General features: G+C 36.3%; 1 protein-coding gene across 1 annotated transcript; it reads left to right on the plus strand.

The window, feature by feature from the left end:
• The first annotated feature begins 203 nt into the window (after positions 1-203).
• LOC107740330 (switch-associated protein 70-like) lies at positions 204-19,235 on the plus strand. Its single transcript, XM_016552742.1, has 13 exons — positions 204-430; positions 1,082-1,222; positions 6,453-6,626; positions 7,104-7,331; positions 9,510-9,656; positions 9,820-9,928; positions 10,543-10,724; positions 13,381-13,488; positions 13,922-14,088; positions 15,477-15,675; positions 15,863-15,959; positions 16,494-17,430; positions 19,230-19,235. Exons 1-12 carry the CDS (start codon positions 335-337, stop codon positions 16,610-16,612), a joined length of 1,767 nt encoding a protein of 588 aa, XP_016408228.1. The 5' UTR covers positions 204-334; the 3' UTR covers positions 16,613-17,430; positions 19,230-19,235.
• Positions 19,236-23,940: the final 4,705 nt, after the last annotated feature.

The raw sequence follows: 23,940 nt of genomic DNA on the forward strand, positions 1-23,940 counted from the left end.
AATGCATACAACACCATTTCAAAACTATTTGACATGTCATCTACCTTTGCGGGTTACTGAAACCTTTGTAAACACAATTGAAAACACAAATATTATGTAAAAAGATATTCTAGTTTGTGGGAGGTTTATAATTCTCAGCCTGGTAAATGCTTAATGTCATAAATTCCTGCCAAATCCTTCAGCAGCACGCGCTCATCGCTGAGTGGTGCTCGAACCGCGAGTTCAGTTCAGTTCTGGTTTTAAGGTCATGTGACCGCTCTTTTGTAAAACTTCGAGAAAACAGTTCACATCAAGCGCGACGCCAGTCAGTAATCCGGAGGCACTACCTCTGAAAATGGGACTAAGGGACGAGCTCCTCAAGGCAATATGGCATGCATTCACAGCCCTGGATGTGGATAAAAGTGGGAAAGTGTCTAAGTCACAGCTGAAGGTTTGTTTTTGCCACTGAATCAACTTTGTTGTTCTTTTAAGATTGGGCACTGGAGTGTAAGCGCTGTTACAATGCCTCAGTGCAGGAAATTCTTAGAGTTTAAGGATGTGTGAATCATACTAGCTGCACTGACTGTAAATGTAAAATTGTTTCAAGTTACTTTTTTTCTTTAGAATTGCAAACTCTAGTTTGTTTCGAAACTTAAAAACGTTATAAAGTACTCGTGGGACAGAGAATTCTGCTTCTGGTATCTGATTGTAGTGTGTTACGGATGCGGTATTAGATAATATATAACTGCAACCCGAATAATGACAAACCTTTAGTTATTTTCTAATCCTTCCCAAACCGTTGAATTTGTTTAAAATGTGTGTATCCATATTTAAATACATTCAGATGAAATGGAAGAGTTTTGTTTCGGAAATTAAGCTAATTATATCAATACTAATGGTAAGAATATATAAAGGATAGTTGTATGATGTAATATCTGGATGCAGGTTCTTCCAAATATATAGTGGATACACAAAGTGATTGAGTGCTACAATGATATTCTACTAAAAATCACTACTTCATAAGTGTTTAAGCACTGATTTAGATGATGATTATTGTTATTATTGGATATGTTTTGGTGTTACACTCAGTGGTGTCTTTCAGGTGCTTTCCCATAACCTGTGTACAGTGATGAAGATCCCTCATGATCCTGTTGCTCTAGAGGAACACTTTAGAGATGATGATGAAGGTCCTGTTTCCAATCAGGGATACATGCCTTACCTGAACAGGTTCATTCTGGACAAGGTGAGCACATTTGTCATTGTCCAAATAAGGCTCTTCTGTTGGCAGTTTGACTTGGGACAAAATATTTGGATTTCCAGCTTTTTTGGATCTTAATCTTAGTCTGGATAAAATGTATGCAGACTGTATTGATAGAGTGAAATATGTTTTTGAGGACCACTCTTCTAAACAGCATGTGGTTTTACATGCTAAGCTTTACATTTTATCATAAATGCTGTAATTATTTTATGGATGTTCATTTTCTAATGTGAAAGTTTGTCATCCTCATGGTACACTAACCCCAATTTGACTAAAGCAACTGGTGCATTTACTGTAGATCTATTTAAAGTAAATGTTAGATAACATAATGAAAGGCCTCCAGTCATGAGCATTTGTTTCTTTTTGCGAGAGAAATGATGTTGAAAGTAACATGGAAGAATTGCTTTGTAATTTCTCATTTTCTTGTGCAAAAAGGAAACAGACGGAGGGAAGAGATTTCACAATGCACCACAAAGCATTAAGTTCTGCATTAAAGCATTAAGATTTTTAGGAAAAAATCATTAGTTGCTGAAAGCTATTATAGGCAATGTTGAATTTTAGTGCTTAAAATTCCTACAATGGAAAGGCAAAATATACCTTTTGCCTATTTTATGTTTGTCTGAGGGCTCATGTTTAGCACACTTTGGGGATTTACATCACTAGCCACGTATTGTAAGCTTTCTCTAGTCACACTTTTGCTTTTAATTGTATGGTTGTATGAGTGACCAAACACACACTCCACCCTGCTGCAAAGAGACCCGCCTTTCCCCTTTTTTTGCCTTCCATTTTGACTCTCAGCCAAGCAAATTAACTTGTGGTCAGAGGGAGAAAACAAGCTACAGTGCTTTACTTGGTTTTACACTTATACATTTACACACCCATAGTCATTGACTTCTGTCTGAAATGGTACACTAACAGCTTAGTCACACATATTACTTCTCATTTTACAACGATGTATGATTGTGATTTTTTTTGGGGTATATTATGCCCCACATCTTTCTCACCCTTTCAGCTAACTTGATTCCAGGAATGCATTGTCTGTAAAGTGCTCTGATGTCAATTGAGGAACAAAAGATGCAGACCCGTTCACTAGCACAAGCCCAAAATAGAGTGACGCTATCAAAACAGCTAGTGCTTTGTGGCCCACTATTTCTAAAACGTAGTGTGGTTATGCTCTAGTATAACATGCTGTGACCACGGTATGATCAGAGATCAAAATGAGTTTGTTTCTCAGCTATGTTTTACTTGAGACGATGGTTAGGTGATGGTTAAAGGAAACATACACCACCTTTTTAAAAGTTTGGGGTCAGTAAGATTTTTAATTAATATTAATTCATAAAATTAATACTTTTATTCAAATTATTTGAAAAAGTGACAATAAAATTGTTACGGATAATTTCCATTTTAAATAAATGCAGTTCTTTTGAACAGAATATTGAAAAAAAATCATGTGACACTGAAGACTGGAATAATGGCTTCTGAAAATTCGGCTGTGCCATCACAGGAATAAATTACATTTTAAAATGAATATTTCACAATATAAAATTATTACTGTATTTTCTGATTAAATAAATGCAGCATTTGTTAGCATAAGAGACTTCTTTCAAAGACATTAAAAAATCTTAACGACCACAAATGTTTGAACAGTGTACATAATTTAATATTTAATTCTTACTGGTCAGTCGCAGCATTCTACAGTTATGTACAGGTGCATCTCAACAAATTAGAATGTCGTGGAAAAGTTCATTTCAGTAATTCAACTCAAATTGTGAAACTCATGTATTAAATAAATTCAATGCACACAGACTGAAGTAGTTTAAGTCTTTGGTTCTTTTAATTGTGATGATTTTGGCTCACATTTAACAAAAACCCACCAATTCACTATCTCAACAAATTAGAATATGGTGACATGCCAATCAGCTAATCAACTCAAAACACCTGCAAAGGTTTCCTGAGCCTTCAAAATGGTCTCTCAGTTTACACTAGGCTACACAATCATGGGGAAGAGACTGCTGATCTGACAGTTGTCCAGAAAACAATCATTGACACCCTTCACAAGGAGGGTAAGCCACAAACATTAATTGCCAAAGAAGCTGGCTGTTCACAGAGTGCCGTATCCAAGCATGTTAACAGAAAGTTGAAAAAGTGTGGAAGAAAAAGATGCACAACCAACCGAGAGAACCGCAGCCTTATGAGGATTGTCAAGCAAAATCGATTCAAGAATTGGAGTGAACTTCACAAGGAATGGACTGAGGCTGGGGTCAAGGCATCAAGAGCCACCACACACAGACGTGTCAAGGAATTTGACTACAGTTGTCGTATTCCTCTTGTTAAGCCACCCCTGAACCACAGACAACGTCAGAGGCGTCTTACCTGGACTAAGGAGAAGAAGAACTGGACTGTTGCCGTTTTCCACGACATTCTAATTTATTGAGATGCACCTGTATATACGGTTATGTTTGAATAATGATCACTAAAGTATATAATTGACTGTTGTCCCAGGCAATTAACTTCCTACATGTGCTAGTTTAAAGGGGTGGCTGATCAGCTTTTTTCTAAGGCTTGATTGTGTTTATGAGGTGCAGTGTAATGTGTTCATGCTTAATTAAACATTATTTTCACATATTTTACCTTTATTCTACACTGCTGTTTCTGTTCTCATCAAAACGGTCTATTGAGTTTCTGGTTCTATGAAGCCCCTCCCTCAGAAACACACAATCGGGCTCAGATTGGTTAGCTGGCCCAGTGTGTTGTGATTCGCTAGTGCACGTTGTCCGGAAACGTCACGCCCCCTTACCATTACGGGTAGTTGCATGTTCCCGGTGGCAGGGTTTATGTAAACATCGGGGTTTGTGAAGTCACAAACCCATGAAGAAGCTCGTTGTAGTCCCTACCAGCCTTTTTTTGTAGTCCTTAAATAGCCATTTCTTTAAAAGAAAATATCTACGTTTGCATAGAACTTTGGGCATTGTAACTTTGCAGACGTTGTTTATGCTCTAACAGCAACATTACACACTAACTAAAGTTAAAACAGTGAAATCATAATCAACCACTCCTTTAATGTATCACTCAGCAGCATCTTTCTCCTTGCAAAATAAAATACTTAAGATTTAACTCAAATCAGTATTTTAAGTCCATTTATTTATTTTCAAAGTAACTGTGTAAAGTATAGGATAGTGTACGGATAACTATATTAAATAGTTGACTGTGTTATGTGACTTCTAGCTCACAATATTCAATGCGAGTCATTCGATTATACATGTAGGTCCTTGATAGCTACAAATACTCACTCAAAAAACTGATTGCATTGACTAGCTGTCATCGCTAGTGCACGTTGTCCGGAAACGTCACGCCCCCTTACCATTACGGGTAGTTGCATGTTCCCGGTGGCAGGGTTTATGTAAACATCGGGGTTTGTGAAGTCACAAACCCATGAAGAAGCTCGTTGTAGTCCCTACCAGCCTTTTTTTGTAGTCCTTAAATAGCCATTTCTTTAAAAGAAAATATCTACGTTTGCATAGAACTTTGGGCATTGTAACTTTGCAGACGTTGTTTATGCTCTAACAGCAACATTACACACTAACTAAAGTTAAAACAGTGAAATCATAATCAACCACTCCTTTAATGTATCACTCAGCAGCATCTTTCTCCTTGCAAAATAAAATACTTAAGATTTAACTCAAATCAGTATTTTAAGTCCATTTATTTATTTTCAAAGTAACTGTGTAAAGTATAGGATAGTGTACGGATAACTATATTAAATAGTTGACTGTGTTATGTGACTTCTAGCTCACAATATTCAATGCGAGTCATTCGATTATACATGTAGGTCCTTGATAGCTACAAATACTCACTCAAAAAACTGATTGCATTGACTAGCTGTCAGAATCCATGCAGTCTTGCTCATCCCAAACACTTCCTACTGTAAAACTTAAGACTTTCTCACCCTCACGACCCCTCACAGTCAGAGAAACTATAAAGCAGTTATTCACAGGCGTGATAAAGTCTATTAATGAATGTGATAGAGCCCGAGCTCCACTGAATACAAATGAACAGCTTCATCTGGAGAAGAACAGAGGCTCCACTGGCCACTCAGGTCTCCACAAGGCCCCTATTGTGAGTCTCCCAGAGAAAGCCGGGGCGCGATGGGAGGTGTGAGCGAGGGATGAAGTCTGGCACATATACTTGTAAAGAGGAGCTGCCATTTCAAAATAAACATACTTACACCACTGCAACCGAGTTGGTGGATTACAGTGACAGTGATTCATGGGGAGTTGTCTGGTCTCTTTTGTTGCTCACATTACTCCAGGAGGACTATAAATAGTGTTATAAATAGCTACAATAGGTCATTTGAGCAGTTCAGCTTCTTCTTGTGGTTTGGTTTTAATGTATGAGTTCATAGCAGTGAATTAATTAGATTTCAATTTAAGCCAGCTGTAGGCTTAAGTTGTCATTTGCCACCCCAGATGAAATCTGCACATTTTCCGTGCTTATTTCTGTATAAAATATGTGGAATTCTGTTGAATTGATTGAAATGTGATTTTTTTTTCCATTGGAGCTGAAAGGATAAATTACACAAAATATCTGAAAACCAAACATGCAACATTTTCAAACAACAGCTGTTAAAATTAAAATGATTACAATTATTATTTTTTAATCTTCTCTTGTTCTTTGTCAATAATATTTAGAGGCATTTTGATTAATATTAAATAATAACTGTTATATGTGCTAGAGTAGACTAGCTTCCGTTAGCTTTTGTCAGACTTATTGTGTCCAAGTTTAGTACTTTATAATTTGAATTTTGCCATTTGAAGACATAATTAAGTTTGGGTTTGTCAGGACATTAAGCTTGCTTTGCTAAAATGTTTAGCAGTTTTCCCAACAGAATGTTCAGCACTAGTCAGATGGGCACTGGATGCAAAGCTGTGCCCAGAACGCTCCAAAAGTATCCATGGGAACTCTAGTTAAGTACTGGGGGAAAAAAAACATGTCTTATTTGCAGTGTTGTGTGTGCCTTGAATAGGTTTCAGGCCTTCTTTGCACTTGTAAACCAGAATCAGGACATTTTGTTCATTCTGATCTGTACATCAAATCTAATTAGAGTTGAATCTTTCTAACATTTTAATTGTTTTTCTATTGTTGTTTTTGGCATCTACCCATTGTTTTTGCATTTCTCAGTTCGATAAAGTCTCATGAGGACATTTATTTTCTGCAGGTCCAGGACAACTTTGACCGAATGGATTTTAACAGGATGTGCTGGACTCTGTGTGCTAGAAAAAACCTCAACAGAAATCACCTGCTTATCTCAGATGATGATGCATTTAAGATCTGGTGCATTTTCAACTTCCTCTCTGAGGATAAATATCCATTGGTCATGGTCTCAGAGGAGGTGAGATGGATAACTATATTTTTTGCTAAATTCTGCAACAAAATTTTACAAAAAGGAACCTAACGGCTTGGTAGAAACATTTGTAAAGTGATGCAAATGTACATGTACATTAATAGTGTAGTTCCCATTTCTAATCTCCCATGATATTTTTTATGTAAATAGGATTTTTATTCTTTGGTACTTCTGTTTTATAAACTTCTGGTTATGATTGTGATCAATCTTTTAAAAAGGAAGTTGTCAGCTTGCTGTTATTATGTCAGGGTAATATATTTTTACTTAATAAAGAGAGAACAATATCAGGATTATTATAGTTATTCCTAGTGAAATCAGAACAGTCATTACATGTTTTTTTTTTTTTTACTGAATGTGTTGTTGCACAAGAACAACTAGCATCTAACAACAAACATGTGCATTTGTTTTAGGGCCATGAAAATGCATGCCATTTTCACATATTTAAAATTATGCTCTCACCCTTAGATAGAGTACTTCCTTCGTAAGCTAACAGAAGCCATGGGTGGCAGCTGGATTGAGGAAAAGTTTGAAGAATACAAGATCCAGCTGAGCAGCAAGCACCAGTGTCTGAATGTGTGGGAGCTGATTGAGTTGGTGGGTATGGGTCACTTCAGTAAGGGCATGGACCGCCAGACCCTCTCCATGGGCATCAATGAAGTGTTCCAGGAACTTATACTGGATATGCTCAAACAGGTAAGAGGAGTACGGCTCCACTATAATAGAAACTGTATAACTGAAACTGTATAAAGTAAACACATACAAACAGGGTCCAAAATGTACTTTTTGCCATGCCTCCCAGTGGCGTTCAAATTGAGAAAATCTACTGGCCATAAATACTTTTTAATCAGCCATCAAACTGTTTGTGCCTATAAAAATGGAATTGCGAAGCTGTTTTTTTCCAGCATATTTTTGACAAAAAATGTTGTGACTCTCTCAGCACGTTAATCTCCCAACAAACAGCACTTGTCACAAATGCTTTTTTTCCTCATATGGTCATTTTGATGGCATAAAAGAATATTCCACATGTTGTTGTTGCCTTTCCTAATGACCTAATTTTTCCTCTCATTTGGTGCTTGGCAAGTGTTAATTTTGAATCCTGCATACAGGTTTTATTATTTTATTATAGACAGTTGTTCATTAGTTCACATACCCTTTGCAAAATCTGTTTGATTGTAAAAAAACACTTTATATAGTGAAATACAATTTAATATATTTTAAATGGTGATTTATTTCTGTGATGATAAAGCTGTATTTTTCAGCAGTCGTTATTCTAGACTTCAGTGTCACATGATCCTTTAGAAATAATTTTAATATGTTGATTTGCTGCTCAAGAAACATTTCTTATTATTATCAATGTTGGAAATAGTTGTGATGCTTAATATTTTTGTGGAAACCAATAGATTTTTTTTCTAGGATTCTTTTTATGAATAGAAAGTTCAAAAGAACAGCATTTATTTTAAGTAGAAATCATTATAAATGTAACATTACACATTTTAAATGTATTTAAGGTTACTTTTGATCAATTTCCTGAGTAAAAGTATTTCTTTTGTTAAAAAAAATAGGTACTGACCCCAAACTTTTGATTTGAAAGTTGATTTTTTTATTAAATGTGATCAACGGTGAACAATAAGTATGTGAATATATGAGCAGAATTGTGCATTCGTTTTTCAGCACATTCTTTTTTTTAAAGGGGGCATATGATGCAATTTCAATTTTTCCTTTCTCTTTGGAGTGTTACAAGCTCTTGGTGCATAAAGAACATCTGTAAAGTTGCAAAGACTAAAGTCTCAAATCCAAAGAGATATTCTTTATAAAAGTTAAGAGTCAACCACGCCTACCTAAAACGGCTCGTTCTAACACGCCCCCCCATATCTACGTCACGATATGGGAAGATTTGCATAACGCCGCCCAAATGTTCACGCAAAGAAGGAAGGCGTAACTTTTATTCTCGCTATAGTATTGTTGCTGCCGCCGCCATGTCGTGAAGGTGCTGTGTGTTTCATTGTGAAAGCGAAACTACTTTGTTTGGCCTTCCAAAAGAGGACGATATCCGCTTCGTCATGCCTGGAGCTGATCCGTGCTGGTCGCTGAGGAAATACATCAACTTCGCGCTGTGGATCGCCGGATCGGCTTTCACCATGGATGAAGCGGAGTCCAGCCCGGGGTCGTCACATGTGGTTGCCGCAAGCCCGCCGGCCACTCCTTCGTCGAATCCACCGGCCACTCTGTTCTCAAGCCCGCCGGCCGCCGCTCACTCAAGCCGGTCACCGCTCACTTTTAGCAACATCATATGACCCCTTTAATGAACGGGGCAAATCTGGATTGATATAATCACTATGTTTCATTTTACCGGCCCGGCTGTTGTCAAACCTGTTACAATTCCATTTCCTCATGCTTAAGAAAGTAGGTCATACCTGGATAATAATGACCTTTAGTAGACTGACTTCAGCCATGATATCAGCTGCCTGTGTTTTGAAGTCTGTATGTTTTGGAGATCTAAGGGCAGTGTGAATAAAGCACACTGGCATCAGTGTTGTTTTCTGCTTTGACTATGAATGAGAAAGAAGGATTGGTGTCAAGGCCAGCTGTGCAGCCACAGTCAGGATCAGATACAGATTAACTAAGTCATATGAAACCGATGCTTAAACAGGATGCAATATTTACATGGCGTGAAATGTGCATTTAGCATTAACGAGGCCTTAGGAAAAAAAGAATATGTGAGTCAGCATGCAGGATCCAGACTTTTAGCACTTGTCGCAGTGATACAGAACGACTCAGAGATAATTTGAGGAGCAGGACTCATCGTTGTTTCCACCAGCAGGAAACTGTCAACTGAACTGCAATGTGACCTGTTCCTTTGACCTGTTTCAGGGCTACATGATGAAAAAGGGCCACAAAAGGAAGAACTGGACCGAACGGTGGTTCCTGTTGAAGCCCAACTTAATTTCATACTATGTTAGTGAAGATCTCACAGAAAAGAAAGGAGACATACTACTAGATGGAAACTGTTGTGTTGAGGTAAGGGCTCATCAGAGATGAGTGATGATTTATTCTAAATAATATTTTAGCTTGCCTTTTACTGTAAGTAATGCTAAATGTGTCTAATTTTTATGGTGACATCATTCTCATGGACACATTTCCTTTTCCTCTTATTGTGATGACCTCACGCATTCCTCTGCAGTCCTTACCTGATAAAGAGGGGAAAAAGTGCCTTTTCTACGTCAAATGCTCTGACAAAAGCTTTGAAATAAGCGCCTCTGATAAGAAGAAAAAACAAGAGTGGATTCAAGGTCAGATTTGACTCATTCTGATGATTCATTCTATTGTGGCTTTGACAGAAATAAAATAGAGTCTACCAGTCAAAAGTTCAGTCACACTGAGTTTACATTTACTCATAAAATTTTTTTTTTAATTTGATTTAAATATTAATGTTTAAATTGCTCAAAATGATTAAAAATTATGCCAGCTTATGAATTTCTTTACAAAATAAAATATGATTTAAAAAAATTGTTGATGAATTGATTGGGCTAGATAATGAAGGGAAAACAGCTAACAAGACTCCAGCACACATTCAGTATTTCAGGGTGGCGACTTCCAAGAAGCAAAATAAATATAACACATTTTAAGTCACTACATCATTTCTATATTAATTTTGACTGTAGTTAAAAAAATTTGGAAAATATTTCTAAGGAACATTTGGCCAAATTTAAGACTGGTGAGATAATTTTTAATGTTTTTGAAAGAAGTCTCTCATGCAAATTATGTAGTATTATTATTATTTAAAATAACTTTTCTATTTGAATTAGAATTTTTTTTACCCAGTGTTTAGTACTGTATATATACTGTATATATTGTGTTATGTTCATATTGAAGTATATAACTTCTGTCCTTTATGCCCACTTAGCTATTCAGACTTGTATCACACTCCTGAAGGTGGGACGTCCAGCTCCACACCTTGAGGCACGGCAAAAGCGGCGAGAGTTACGACAGAAACAACAAGCTGAGCAGGAAGAACTGGAGCTGAGGATGAGAGAGCTGCAGACGGCCAATGAGAACAAACAGAGAGAGCTGGAGGCCTTGAGGAAGGTCTGTAGTGTTCTACAACAGCAGCTGCTGAGCTTCCAATCTCTCTTATGTTTCTAGCAACTCACACAAACAAATGTCTCTCTCAGGCCTTTTACTGGAAATTGCATGGTTTGTCACATTGTTCCTTCTACATTTTATTATACAGAATATGGCTGTTACTCAGTGATTAAAAAAACAAACAAACAATCCATACAAGATGTGTCCATGTACACTTGTACAATTATTGGACTTGTAGAAAGACTGATATTTAGTCATGCATGTGGAAATGACAACACAGCTTTTTGCATTTAAAAAGAAAAGATAAAGTGCTGTCGGTATTTGGAACAACACTACAAACATGCCCCCTGCACTGCAGTTTAATGAGTGAAACAGAAACTGTGTCTGTTGCCACACTGACCATTCATAAAACAGTGTTTACCCAGGAACCCGTGGTGGCTCTTTGTAATCTCTCTCTGCTATTCATGAATTCTGATTTCACTGAAACTCTCATCTTTGATTTCCAGTACCACCTTCCCTATTCAGGTCCTCTACAGAAACCTTTCAGCAGAAGTCATTTCATCTTAAACGGCCTGTACTGAAAGCTGAAATTAGATTAGCTTAAGTGTATGGTTTCACACCCAATATAGAGATGTGGATTGAGCATGTATGTGTGAGAGTTGGGGGTTGGGTGTTTGGAGGAATTGTGGTTTTGCATTTAACCCTTCTTAACCTTCTTTCATCTAATTTCTCGTTATCCTGATTATCTTTTCTGGTTGAGTGTTTTAATATTGTTAAATCGGAGTTTAGTCAGACTTATCCCCAATGAGTTTTGTCATCAGCAAGTGGATTTAAATCAGTAAGATAAGCATGACCATGTGACATATTGAGCACTTTGGTTAACCTACAAACACTTGTGAGATTTTAATGGTCAGCACTCAAATGTTGAGTAGTGTGCAGGAAAGGGATATGTCTGTCAAATTTTTTTCGTTCATAGACTCTACACTATACTAAATTACATGTTTGGCATAAAAATATAAGCCAATAATTAAGACTGGATTCTTTGACTAACTATATGCAACAATAACAAAAATAAAAAAATATACTTTACTGAATACGTTTTTCATCATTTTATATATATATAAAAAAATATAAATTTTAAAACATTATATAAATACCAAAAAAATGTTTAAACATCTAGTCGAACAATCAAGTATTAATTATTGTTTTACTTATTAATTATTGTTTCACTAGGTCTATAAACTCAGACAAAACAAAAACACATTTAAACAGTGTTTTATATATTTATTAATATGCCTGCATTTATTACTACATTACATTTTGACATATATAAATATAAATATAATATAATACAATAATACAAATATAAACCAATAACTAAGACTTGATTCTTCGACTAGATATCTTTTTTAAGCATTATGCAACAACCATAATAAACAAGTTAAAAACATTTAAATAAAACTTAAATATGCTTGATTGAATTTGTTTTTCATTATTTTATATTTAAAAAATATATATATAAAAAAATAAAACATTAAAATACATTCAAATGTGTGTGAATTTTTGTACAAAATGAAATGCAGATTTTTGATGAATTGGACTAAATAGTTCAGGAAAAGCAGCAAATAAATGTCCTGAAACTGTTTAAAAGCATAATTTATTGGCATAAAAATATAAGACAAGATTTTAATCTTTTACTGTTTCAAGGAGTATGCCATAAGCATTTAAAAAGAAGCTTACTGCAAAGTCAAACAGCTGACAGCTGATTACAGTAAATTACACACAACACAATATTCGTTGATAGAAAAACAGTCTGACACAGTACATATAGTGTTAACTGGGAACAATCATTTGATTTACGGTGATGACAAGTTCTCATTGTCTGATCTAATTGTGTCTGAACAGTTGTCTGAATGGAGAACAGTCCAGCATTGATGTTTCAGTGCCTCTGCCCCTGTCCTCTAATACATAGCAGGACAATAGGTGCCTGGGGAGAGAGCTAGAGAGGGCCGTCCCAAACCCTGAGGAGTTCATACTAAAACTAGGGTGACCATACGTGCCATTTTCCCAGGATGCGTCCTGGCCAGCTGGCCAGGACGCGTCCTGGGAAAATGGCACGTATGGTCACCCTACTAAAACAATACCTGCCCTGTCACTCAGCACGGCCACCTGGGATCTCATGCTGACCTGCCATCTGACCACAACCATACAGAAAGTGATTGAGTGAAGACTGTGGTCAGCTGTGTTAACGGAGGATATTGTTGTTGATCATTCGTGTTTTATTTAACAATGTGCTGTTTCTAATTAAAACCAGTTGTATTAAAAGAAAAAAAAGTATGATGTATAGACAGTGCGGGGTTTTTTTTTTGCGCACTGTGTAAAAGGTTACGGGTGTAATGGATGTGTAATGGTTAGTTGTTCTATGGTTTATTTCTTTTTGGTTTGCTGAAAGACCCCTGCTGTGCTGAAGTTTGCATATGAAGTTTCATTGGCCTTAATCCAGATGGTACTGCCCACTGCCCAACACTTGCATTCTGGGTAGTGGTATTATGATCCAATGGGGAAAATTTGCTTGATTCCTCCATTTATAGCCAACTCTTAAAAAAAAAAACGTGTGTCTGATTTCTTCACAAATGAAGAAAGTCTTTGTGTTGCACAGAAACTGGAGGAGGCTGCAGCCAATGCAGCAGAAGAAGAACACAGACGTCTGCAGACCCAGAGCGAGCTGCAGGATCTTTACCGGGTGGAAATGGAGAAAGAGAAAATGGTACAGTAGTTGTTTGCTATTTAAACTTGGTTGGCGACTGTTTGGCTAGCATATTGTTAACATGCTTTTAGCACTGACTCTTCTATGCCCTTTGATTATCATGTACCTAGAGATCCTGACCATTAAGTTTCTGGATAACTTCAGTTCCACAGATCCATATTTGGAATATTACAGGAAGTACGCTGCAGCATAAGTTCTGCTTTCTACAGTTATAACTGGAAACACAAAATTTGCACACAGTCACACATAAAACCAGTCTACACTGATACTTTTTTTTTTTAAAGGGACAGTTACCTAAAAATGAAATTTGTCATCATGAATCATTCTTATGTAGGTCCAATATTCTTTTGACAGTTGAAACATTCTTTGAAATATCTTCTTCTGTTCTGCAGACTAAAGAAAGTCAATTTTTTTTGTTTTATATGTGTTTTAGGTGCGGCAGCAAATGGAGGAACAGGTGGCTCAAAAGTCCAGTGAGTTAGAGCAGTACCTGCAGCGCGTACGTGAGCTGGAGAGCATGTACCACCGCTTAGAAGAAGCACTGGAGGAGGAAAGAGAGGCCAGACAAGATGAGGAAACTGTCAGAAAACTACAGGCTAGGTAAATATATTTCAATCATGACAACTCTCTGAATAGTTTTCGCATATTAATGGATATGATAATGTTAATGGATTTGGTGTTGGCGCACTAGATCTGCTACGCATGCTGCTGCTGCCAATAGATACACAGACACGCTGCTGTGAGCATGTAAGATATGAATGAATAGGCATACATAAATCCTGTAGCAGATCTAGACAGGTGGAACTGGGGGAGGTGGAGGCTTTCTGAGAACTCTGCAGGACCAGCTTATAGCAAACACTGAACCAGACTGTATCAATCATGTGCATTTATATGGCTGAATATTAGCATAAAAAAGATGGGATTTTTCAAATGTTATCAAAAATGCGGTGAGTTATCAAAAAGTATGTATACATATACACGCACACAAACAATAAACAGTATTATTGATCACTGCCTTTTTGAGAACTTTTGAAAAATTCCATCTTTCTTATGCTAATATTCAGCCTTTTAAATGCGCGTGAATTATTAAACTGAATGTGTTAACAAGTTAATGCTGTCTGTAATACAATGATAATGACCCAGTCTGTCTCTTCCAAGCCTGTTTGTTCAGTTCCTCATTGTAGTGTATGTTAGAATAAGGTTTAAGCTGTAGTCTGATCTGGCCAGCAGTGGCAAAGCAACATTTGATTAAACTACATACACACAGTTGCGGCACGGCAAAACCTTAAGAGTAAGGTCATGTGACACCAGGAATGGGTCAACCTACAAAAAGGCTGTCCATTTCCTTGTAAGGTGGGAAGTTCGAGTAGCGTCACAAACACATGAGGGTGTCTGTTCAAGTCTGCAGTTCCTGTTCCCTGTCTCACCCCATGAAACCCAACTCTCTTCCTGTGCTTGTGCTGACCCATCGCCAGCTCATCACTTTACCCAAACTCACACAATCAGCTCTATTAACAGTATGTGAATTCCCCTCATTTATATGGATTCTATTATTCAGAATTGAGTTGTGAATGTTTTATTTTTCATTCCAAAAAACTGTAGGCAATGAGATAGAATTAAAAGAAATGTTTCTTGAGCAGAAAATCAGCCTATTAGATTGATTTATGAAGGATCATGTAACACTGAAGATTGGAGTAATGAAGTTAAATTCAGAATTGCGATCAGAAATAAATGTTGAAATGTTGAATTTTGCACAACTCTAGCACTGGCAGTACTAGCTCATCCACACACTGATAATTTAAGCTTTTTTTGAGGCGCAACCGTAACACAAGGGCTTGCGACATATAGTATTTCCAATTTCCTCCTGCCACTTTTCTGTCTGTCTCTACTGCCTGTCTAATAGAGGTCTAAAAAGCTTGTAAAAAAATATGTAATATAATTTGACAGTGTTTTTTAAATGTGAGCATGTGCGTGTGTGTCTGCTGCAGGCTGCTGGAGGAGGAGGTATCCAAGCGCACAGAGCTGGAGCAGGTACACCTGTATCAACAGCAGACCATTTCAGAGACACAGGCAGAGAAACAGGAGCTGGAACGAGAACGGCTGGCGAAGGAGAGCGCTTTGCAGTCTGCCATGCAGCAGCTGCAGCAGCTGGAGGCTGACAGACAGGGTGCACTGGAGCAATATGAGGTAAGATGCTAGAACAATATAGCTGGAGGCTAGTTATGCTTGTGATTGTAAGTTGTGATCTTTTTTGCTCCGAAAAATTTTCCTGTGTAGACTGCCATCTAGTGGCTAAATAGTGCAATGTGAGCTGTCCTATATATTGCTGCTACTTCTGATGGTGAGATTGTGATTGTATGTTTTTACTGAACAGGAGGTGATGAAAAAACTAGCAGATGCTGCTAATAACACAAAGAGCTGGAAGGACAAGGTGGCTCATCATGAAGGGCTCATACGGCTCATTCAGCCAGGTGACCTCCTTTTCTGTACACTTTAATTAAGAACGCAAAGATTTTTCTTTTTTAATTTAAGCACTTTTATTTAACATTTATTTACCAGCATCTGATCTTTTTACATATGATGGCCATTTTTTAAGGTTCAGCCTTATTTACATCATACATCATAAAATATAATAAAATGAAAAAATGCATCTCTATAAACCCATTCACACCAAATCTGAAAAATCATATTGCGATGGTCCATCATTTTTGTTTTATAAAAAAAACGATTATTATTAATCTTGTATAATAAAAATGATTTAAAAAAAATTATTATTATATTATTATTAACAGATTGTTATCATTAATGTATAATAATAATAATGATTATTTATTAATAATAATTATTATTTACTGACCATCTAATACCATTAAAATGCAGTTGACTGAATTAATGATTAATTTCTTTTGCTCTTTTTATTCTAATTTGTGAGTATGTTTGGATAAAAGTGTGCTGAATTAATTAATATCCATACCTTATTCATCTTGTATATTTTGTCTTTTCAGGTCCCAAGTACCCTCAAAAAATCACAAACTGGGGACCTGCAGCATTCACAGAGACAGAACTGAATCTGAGAGAGAAAGACTGGCAGGAAAAGAAAAACAGGCCTGCTACACCCCAATAGTGTGTTCAGTCAGCAGATCTGCTGTCCTGTCAATACACGTTACTGTAGATACAATCACTAGTGAAGTAAATATATACTGCCTCTGTGGGGTTAGCCTCTGACCACACTAAAACTGTAGGCCACTTGACTTTACACGAGGTAAAGCTGAGCCTGGCCTCATCTGAAAAATTGTCTCACCATTCCAGTCTATACTGTAACATTCCAGTGTCATTTTGTCCTTTGCTTTGATGATTTTATACATTTTTTGTATGATGTTCTACATCTTGTGAATGTGTTAATTTTGGTGCATTTCCACCAAAGTAATGGCAGATGTTTCTTCCCCATAGTTTTTAAAAAAGGTTCAAAGTTGTTTTGTTTTTTTAAGTAAAAAAACTAATGAAGTAAACCTAACTGACCAAGTAAATATTTAAAAAAAAATGCAGTTATGCATACATTGCATTTTCATCTCTAATTTAATTTTTTTAAAGTATCAAAAATGTCAGTTTTACATTTGAAATAGTAATAAAGCATGCAAAATGGACTAATAAAACATTTAGGTATAATTTATAATTAATACTTGTGCTAGAACAATTGACATAGCAAGAACGTATAGCAGTTGTTCACGCAATCTCATTCAAGGAGACACGACTGCAGTATTAACTAATTTATATGCTCAATTTATTAACACAATTGTGTTTTACCTACATTTTATCTGTGTTTTGGGGACTATTCAGTTATGTACAAATACCGTACCAAACTGTTGTGTTTGCCTCAAACTAATGTCCAAATTTAAGCCTGAGACTGTATTGTTTATCATTCAATAAAGGCATTATTTAATAGTTGTAAATGATTTATTTTCAGAGTTATAGAGCCTGCTGTCTTGATAGCCAAAACCAAACGTTGCAGAGTACTTTTGTTGAGCACATAGAAGGTGGTGGTGGTTTTACAGCCACTAGAGGTCAATAGATCGCTGTCTTTATACTGCTGCTTGTAGAAATAGTTGGGATATTAGGTGTGAAGGAAACTGAAAATAGGTTTAAAGGGGACATGGCTATTCATTGAAATGTTTAGATGCATCTATAAATGTTATGTATTCATAATTGGACAAATTTGTAGGAGAATTTAAATTTGAGAGGAGAATTTTATTTGTAGGAGAATTTTAAATTTGAGTCTACGCTTTTATTTTGGAATGTCACGGTTATATCAGTTTTAAAATGTACTCTAAATTCTATAATTAAGAGGCATTACATGGGACAAATAATGAAAACTGATGGATCTCGAAAGGCAAATAGTGAATGTGAGGGGCAGAAGACTAGAATGTGGTCTTTGAACTGGCGTTTGCATAAATGTGTTCCTGATCAAGCGTGACGCAAGGCTATTAAAAAGGTTGGCCACCTTTCAGGCCACCATCAATCTCCATGGATATGATAATTGGATTCCTGATACACTCACAGTTTCCATAAACTATTTCTGTATAAGTGTCTGAAAATCGCTCATAGTCTAAATAATCAAAGCACAAATTTAACTTTGACTTGGTGGAATGAAGACATATCGTCAGCTAAATTTCTCAATGGGGAGCCATGTATTCAGATAACAGGGAGGAAATTTAATTTCTTATGTAGCATGCTTGCTCGTACAGCATGGAATGATTAAAACGAGATTGGAATTGTGATTGTATAATTGACTTGGACCAGAGGTTACTGCTGCTCTTAACTAAGAGGATATATTTTATATTTAAATAATTATATATTTCATGTTATATATTTTAACAATTAAATAATGTATTATCATTATTATTTAATGCAGGTAGCACTTTACAACAAGGTCTCATTTGTTAACAGTTAATGCATTAGCTAACATGAAAATGAGCATTATATTTTTCTACTGCATTTATTAATCTTGGTTACCGTTTGTTAGTTAAAAAATAACTAATAATGCTCACCGCATTATCTTGTGTTATCAGATTTAACTTTTTATTTTAACTGTATTAGTTAATGTTGAAATTAATATTAACTATGATAATTAAATTCTACAGAAAATTATTTCATGTTAATGTAATTATATATATATATATACATTATTATTATTATTGTTTCTGAAAACAAAAACTTAAATGTCTACCCCATTTGATTTGAGTACTTGTTTGTGTCTAGATGTTTTATAGAAGGAAACTGGTGCAGAGGAATGCTTTTTTTCCTGTTCTGGTTTAGACTGACAATCAGATGAATTATTGTGTCCATGAAGTTTATGTAGGCCTACAGCAATAGCTATACCACACAAACACTGAGGGCAAAAGGTGCACTGCATTAATATCTTATTGTAACATGTACAGCTGTGCATGTAATTGATGGTGTACCTGACAATACCACTTAAAGCTGTATTTACTGCCGAGACAGGCTAGCGACCCCCAGGCCCGTCCAACAACCATTCAGTCAATTTCTGCTGAAATATTTTGGCTCATTAATGTAACCCGGTCCTCGCGTGTGTTCTCACATGCAATCAGATTTTTGATGATAAAAGCAATATTTATTTCAACTACGTCCCCTAGGCTGATTGATTGGCTCTGGCGAAAGACGTCATTAGTGATGTAAATGGGCGATTCTCTGCATTCCTCCAAATCTATCTGATGTACATCCAGAAAAAAGTGCAGCATTCATTAAAAAATGAGCACAACAACAGAATCATTTGCAATATCGTCGCCCATATTACTTATGAATCCATCATCATTTTTAGTTCCGTCACAGACTTCACATCTCACCACTCAACACTTGGGAAAGCTTGAGCTGATGAAATATCTTTTCAATGACCTTCAAAATTATTTATATATTAAAAGGAAAATCGAATGATTGTGCAAATATCTACATACTACGTGAGTGACGGAGAGCAAGAAGCAGGCTAGGGGTAAATGTGCACTCCAGATGCACGGCGTTCTGGCTGAACTAATGCTTTACGCAACGAGATGGAGGGTCATTAACATTATCGCGAGGCGGTGCTCCGGATGTGCCCCGCTCCCCAGCAGCGCCTGTATCCCATCATTCCTCTTTTCAAACTTCCTTGAATCCATCAGCTCCAATTTGGGGCCTTCTGCGCTAACGCAACATTCCAGAGAAATGATGTGAAACAGAAATGCATCAAATTCCTGATCTGGAATACATCGCTGGGTTATGCCTGTCCGTGGCCCCTCAGTAGATACTGTAAAAAGGGGCTCTGGGGTGTCCACGGAAAGGCATTTTTACATCTGCGCTGTGCGAAGCTGCTAGCACCTCTGGGGAGCCATGTGTTCAGTTTAATTCTTGGAGTCTTTGGAATGTGTGAGTGCTGTACAAGTCACAGCTATCTATGGAACTGATTAGTGGCTTGTTCTGCATTGATAGTCTGCAGGCATTTGTTTAATCTATAAAAAAAGTTTTAAATAAATTACAGTAAAAAGATCCATAAAAGTTACAGTTCTAAAAAGATTTAATTTAACTCAGGTTTATAGGATGATGATATGATAAAAGGGTCCGATCGAAGCATTTTTTTTTAGCTACAGATTAAAGCTGTACAGATTAAAAGTAAATGACCCCCAGCACTGCACACGTACTGTACATACACCGCAATGAAGAAACTGTCTGACATGACCTGCTAGAGCTACTGACATTTCCATTGTAGGTCCGGTCTAAACAAGCTGTGACTGCCCCAAACCACCCCCTACCAAAACTGGTTCTTGCTCTGGCCTATAATGTTTTAAATGCTGTGATAATAAGGATGGCTTAAGGATATGAATAAAGAAAGATTATTCAACTCACACTATATAGTTTCTATATGTTTGAAGGTGAATCTGATGAAATTTTAAAGTTAAATATATTAATATTTAATCATATACATAATGATATATTATAAATATATTTATACTAGATATATTTAAACGTTTTATATGAGGAACATTTTTAAGACCATTAAGATGTGCATGGTCCTGCTATTCCCTACATTATGGGGAACAAATGTCCCCACAAGGACAGAAATACCAGTAAATTTGACCTTGTGGGGACATTTCTTCTTGGTTCCCTTAAGGAAAACAGCTTATAAATAATACAGAATAAAGTTCTAAAATAGCAGAAGGTTTTGTGTGAGGGGTAGGTTTAGGCAAAGGGGATAGAAAATACAGTTTGTAAAGTTTGTACCCATAAAACATTGAAACCAGTGTTTGTCTGATTTACATTATATTTACATTTCTCATTACTATAATGCAGTAATGAATTTCAATGTATGAAAAGTACTGTAATGCATTTTTATGCATTAGATTTTTTTCATTTAAAATCAGCATAATTTAAACCATGATAATGTATCCATATATTCCAAATTTATTTACATTTCATTTTTTGAAGAAATTAGTATTTTTATTATGAAAGGATGCATTAAGTCACAGTAAAGACATTTATAATTACAAAAGATTTCTATATCAAATAAATGTTATTCATGAAAGATTCATGAAAAATACATCACGGTTTCTGCATCATGCATCTATCTATCTATCTATCACATAAATAAATTTATATAAAGAGTAATATTTGTATAGCTAAAAAGGCATATATTCTGTTGTTTATATGTTGCACGTTGCAAAATAAATTAATTGTGCTGAGTAATGATTAGATACTGTAATCAAAGTCATGTGGTCATTTCCTTTGCTTATCATTTTCTCCAGTTTCTTGACCTCTTCCTGAGGCAGTGGGAAAAAGAACAAGCCTCAAATCATTTTAATACAATCCTGGATCATTTTTACAGGAAACTCAGTGGGATATTGAACCCTTCCCTTTCAATTGTTCTCTTGGTTATAAATATGCTCAGTGGCCACTTTGACCTTTGTGAAGCCGTTTATATAGAACGGAGACTCAACCAACACAGAAGTTTCATAATGACAAACAAAAAGCCTACACCGCAACTAACTCATTTCTATCTCTCTCTCTCTCGGGTCCTCAGGGAACATGGCGCGAGTAGGGCAGAGTGGACTTGCGCATCTGTTTGAAATGGTGGACGAGCCAAAAAGGATTGTTTTTTAAGGCACAGTCCTTCCTCATCCCTGTTCCTCTTCTTCTTCTTCTAGCACAGAGGAATGTGTGGAAATGAGCAAATATAAAACATCAGTGCCTCTACAAAAAAAATGTGAACCACCCCCCATGGATCTAACCCCTTTCCCGCCAACTCCTCACAATCTGTGTCTCCTTATAATTCCTCTGGCTTTGAGATGTCTGGCCTGGTTCATGAGTCTGGAGTTCAACCAACATATTGTTTACTAGCATGCTTCTGCTGAAATTTACATTGAACCTCTGAAAGTAGCTTATAAACGAGGAAAGACAGAGACACAAAGGGATTATAAATTTGTCAGGGTCACATTAACGGCACTGGAGTAGAGCATTATGAGACAATTATGAAGGAGTCAGTGTTCGCTGATTGCGAGAATATTTGTTTTAGTTATAAGTAAAGACTTAACAGAGAGTAGCAGTTAAAAAGTATGTACACTATTTTTTTTCTGTGCAAAAACCTTTTTATTTGTGTTCTACTATTTATAATAATAAAGAAATAGTGTTTTGTATCATTTTTATTTACAGTGAATTTTTATATCCAAGAAGCTCTTTTTTTTTGTTGCTCTAACAGCATTTTGTCCTTTCCTTTCTTCTATTGCATTTTAGGTCAATTACAACAATTATGTAAGCTGGTGACAAACACTGCTTGTGACTGAGGTGGTTAAAAAGGTTTCTATGGGTTGCACTGATTGCTTTTGACACATAAAAAACACAATCCAGATTTTGATCACTATAGAAGTACTATGTGCAGCTTGTTATTTTTGGGTCAGTCTTAATGACCGGTAGCAGACAGATCCATCCTTCTTGGCTGGAGACTAGAGCTCAGTATCATGGCCCAATATCTGGAAAATGTCTGACAGGACAAGTTTGGACAGCCTGTTGCTCTTGTAGAGGGACACAGAAATGAGAGAAAAACAAACCCCAAACAAATAAGGATTCACTCACTGGCCCATTAATTTAAAAAGTGACAGAAGCCTAAACAATGATATGAGGACGTAGGTGGTGACTGGAATATACTTCAGAATGCTTTGCTTATGATTGTTTAGCCAATTCCACATTGTGCACAACATATACAACTGATTACGGAGTAAACAAAGGTCTTATAGTAAAGGTCTTGTCTTTTCTACCAAGAAGACAAGTTAAACCTGACAGAATCAATATAATCTAGTGTGTCTAGAGCTGTGATTCTCAACCTTTTTTACTCCAGGCCTCCCCACTGTCCACAACAATATTCAAAGGCCCCATGACTTTTCCAGTTTTTAGTAATTTTACTGGATAAGGATTTTTACAAATTTCACACAATTCTTGGCATACCTAGAAAAATGTATATTCATTATAAAAATGCCTATGGAGTTATAAGTTTGTATTAATTTACATGACTTCTCCAGGTCTAGAATTCACACTTTTAAAATTAGGTTACCTCATATATCCAGGTTTTACAGTGGTTCTTCAAAGAAAATTAGTATTTTAAGCAGAATTTTTGAAAATTCTTTTACAAAGACAGTTCATTGTTACCACCTCTGGCAAGCTCCAAAAAAAAAAAAAAAATTCAAACAATTTCATTGTTCTTCAGAATCTCTCCTGTATTTTAAAGCCAAAACAACAGTATACACAACATGAGGGTGAGCAAATAATGACAGAATTAAATTTTTGGGCTGAATTAACGATTAAATCTGTATCACAATGATATATTAATAGTAGTATAAACCAAATCTGACACTCTGAACCCACAAAATACTACAATTGCAGCATATATTGTCTGATGTCATGGTCTCTTGTTGCCTGCGGTTATTGGATGAAGGAAGAGAGACTAACAGAGAAACTCAATACAGGAACCTCTGACCTCTCTCTGTGTCTGTTGCCAGCTGGCCCAGACAGTATGCTGCATTTAAATTTTTCCTTTCTCTTTGGAGTGTTACAAGCTCTTGGTGCATAAAGAAGATCTGCAAAGTTGCAAAGACTAAAGTCTCAAATCCAAAGAGATATTCTTTATAAAAGTTAAGTCAACCATGCCTACCTAAAACGGCTCGTTCTAACACGCCCACACATATCTATGTCGCTCTGTGGGAGGATTTGCATAACACCACCCAAATGTTCACGCAAAGAAAGAAGGCGTAACTTTTATTCTCGCTGTAGTATTGTTGTCGTGAAGTATTGTTGTCGTGAAGTATTGTTGTCGTGAAGGCGCTGTGTGTTTCGTTGTGAAAGCGAAACTACTTTGTTTGGCCTTCCAAAAGAGGACGATATCCGCTATCAGTGGTTAAGTTGTATTTACAACAACGTTCC

This window comes from Sinocyclocheilus rhinocerous, unplaced genomic scaffold (genome assembly GCF_001515625.1).
Source record: "Sinocyclocheilus rhinocerous isolate Xijiao unplaced genomic scaffold, SAMN03320098_v1.1 scaffold1426, whole genome shotgun sequence".
Lineage (NCBI taxonomy): Eukaryota > Metazoa > Chordata > Actinopteri > Cypriniformes > Cyprinidae > Sinocyclocheilus > Sinocyclocheilus rhinocerous.

What these genes read in the sequence shown, in the direction of transcription:
- LOC107740330 (XM_016552742.1), top strand. Translation starts at nt 335, where the DNA reads ATGGGACTAAGGGACGAGCTCCTCAAGGCAATATGGCATGCATTCACA. An exon ending in AAAACAAGAGTGGATTCAAG is followed by an intron (nt 9,929 to 10,542) that starts GTCAGATTTGAC and finishes ATGCCCACTTAG; the next exon opens with CTATTCAGACTTGTATCACA. An exon ending in GTGCACTGGAGCAATATGAG is followed by an intron (nt 15,676 to 15,862) that starts GTAAGATGCTAG and finishes TTTACTGAACAG; the next exon opens with GAGGTGATGAAAAAACTAGC.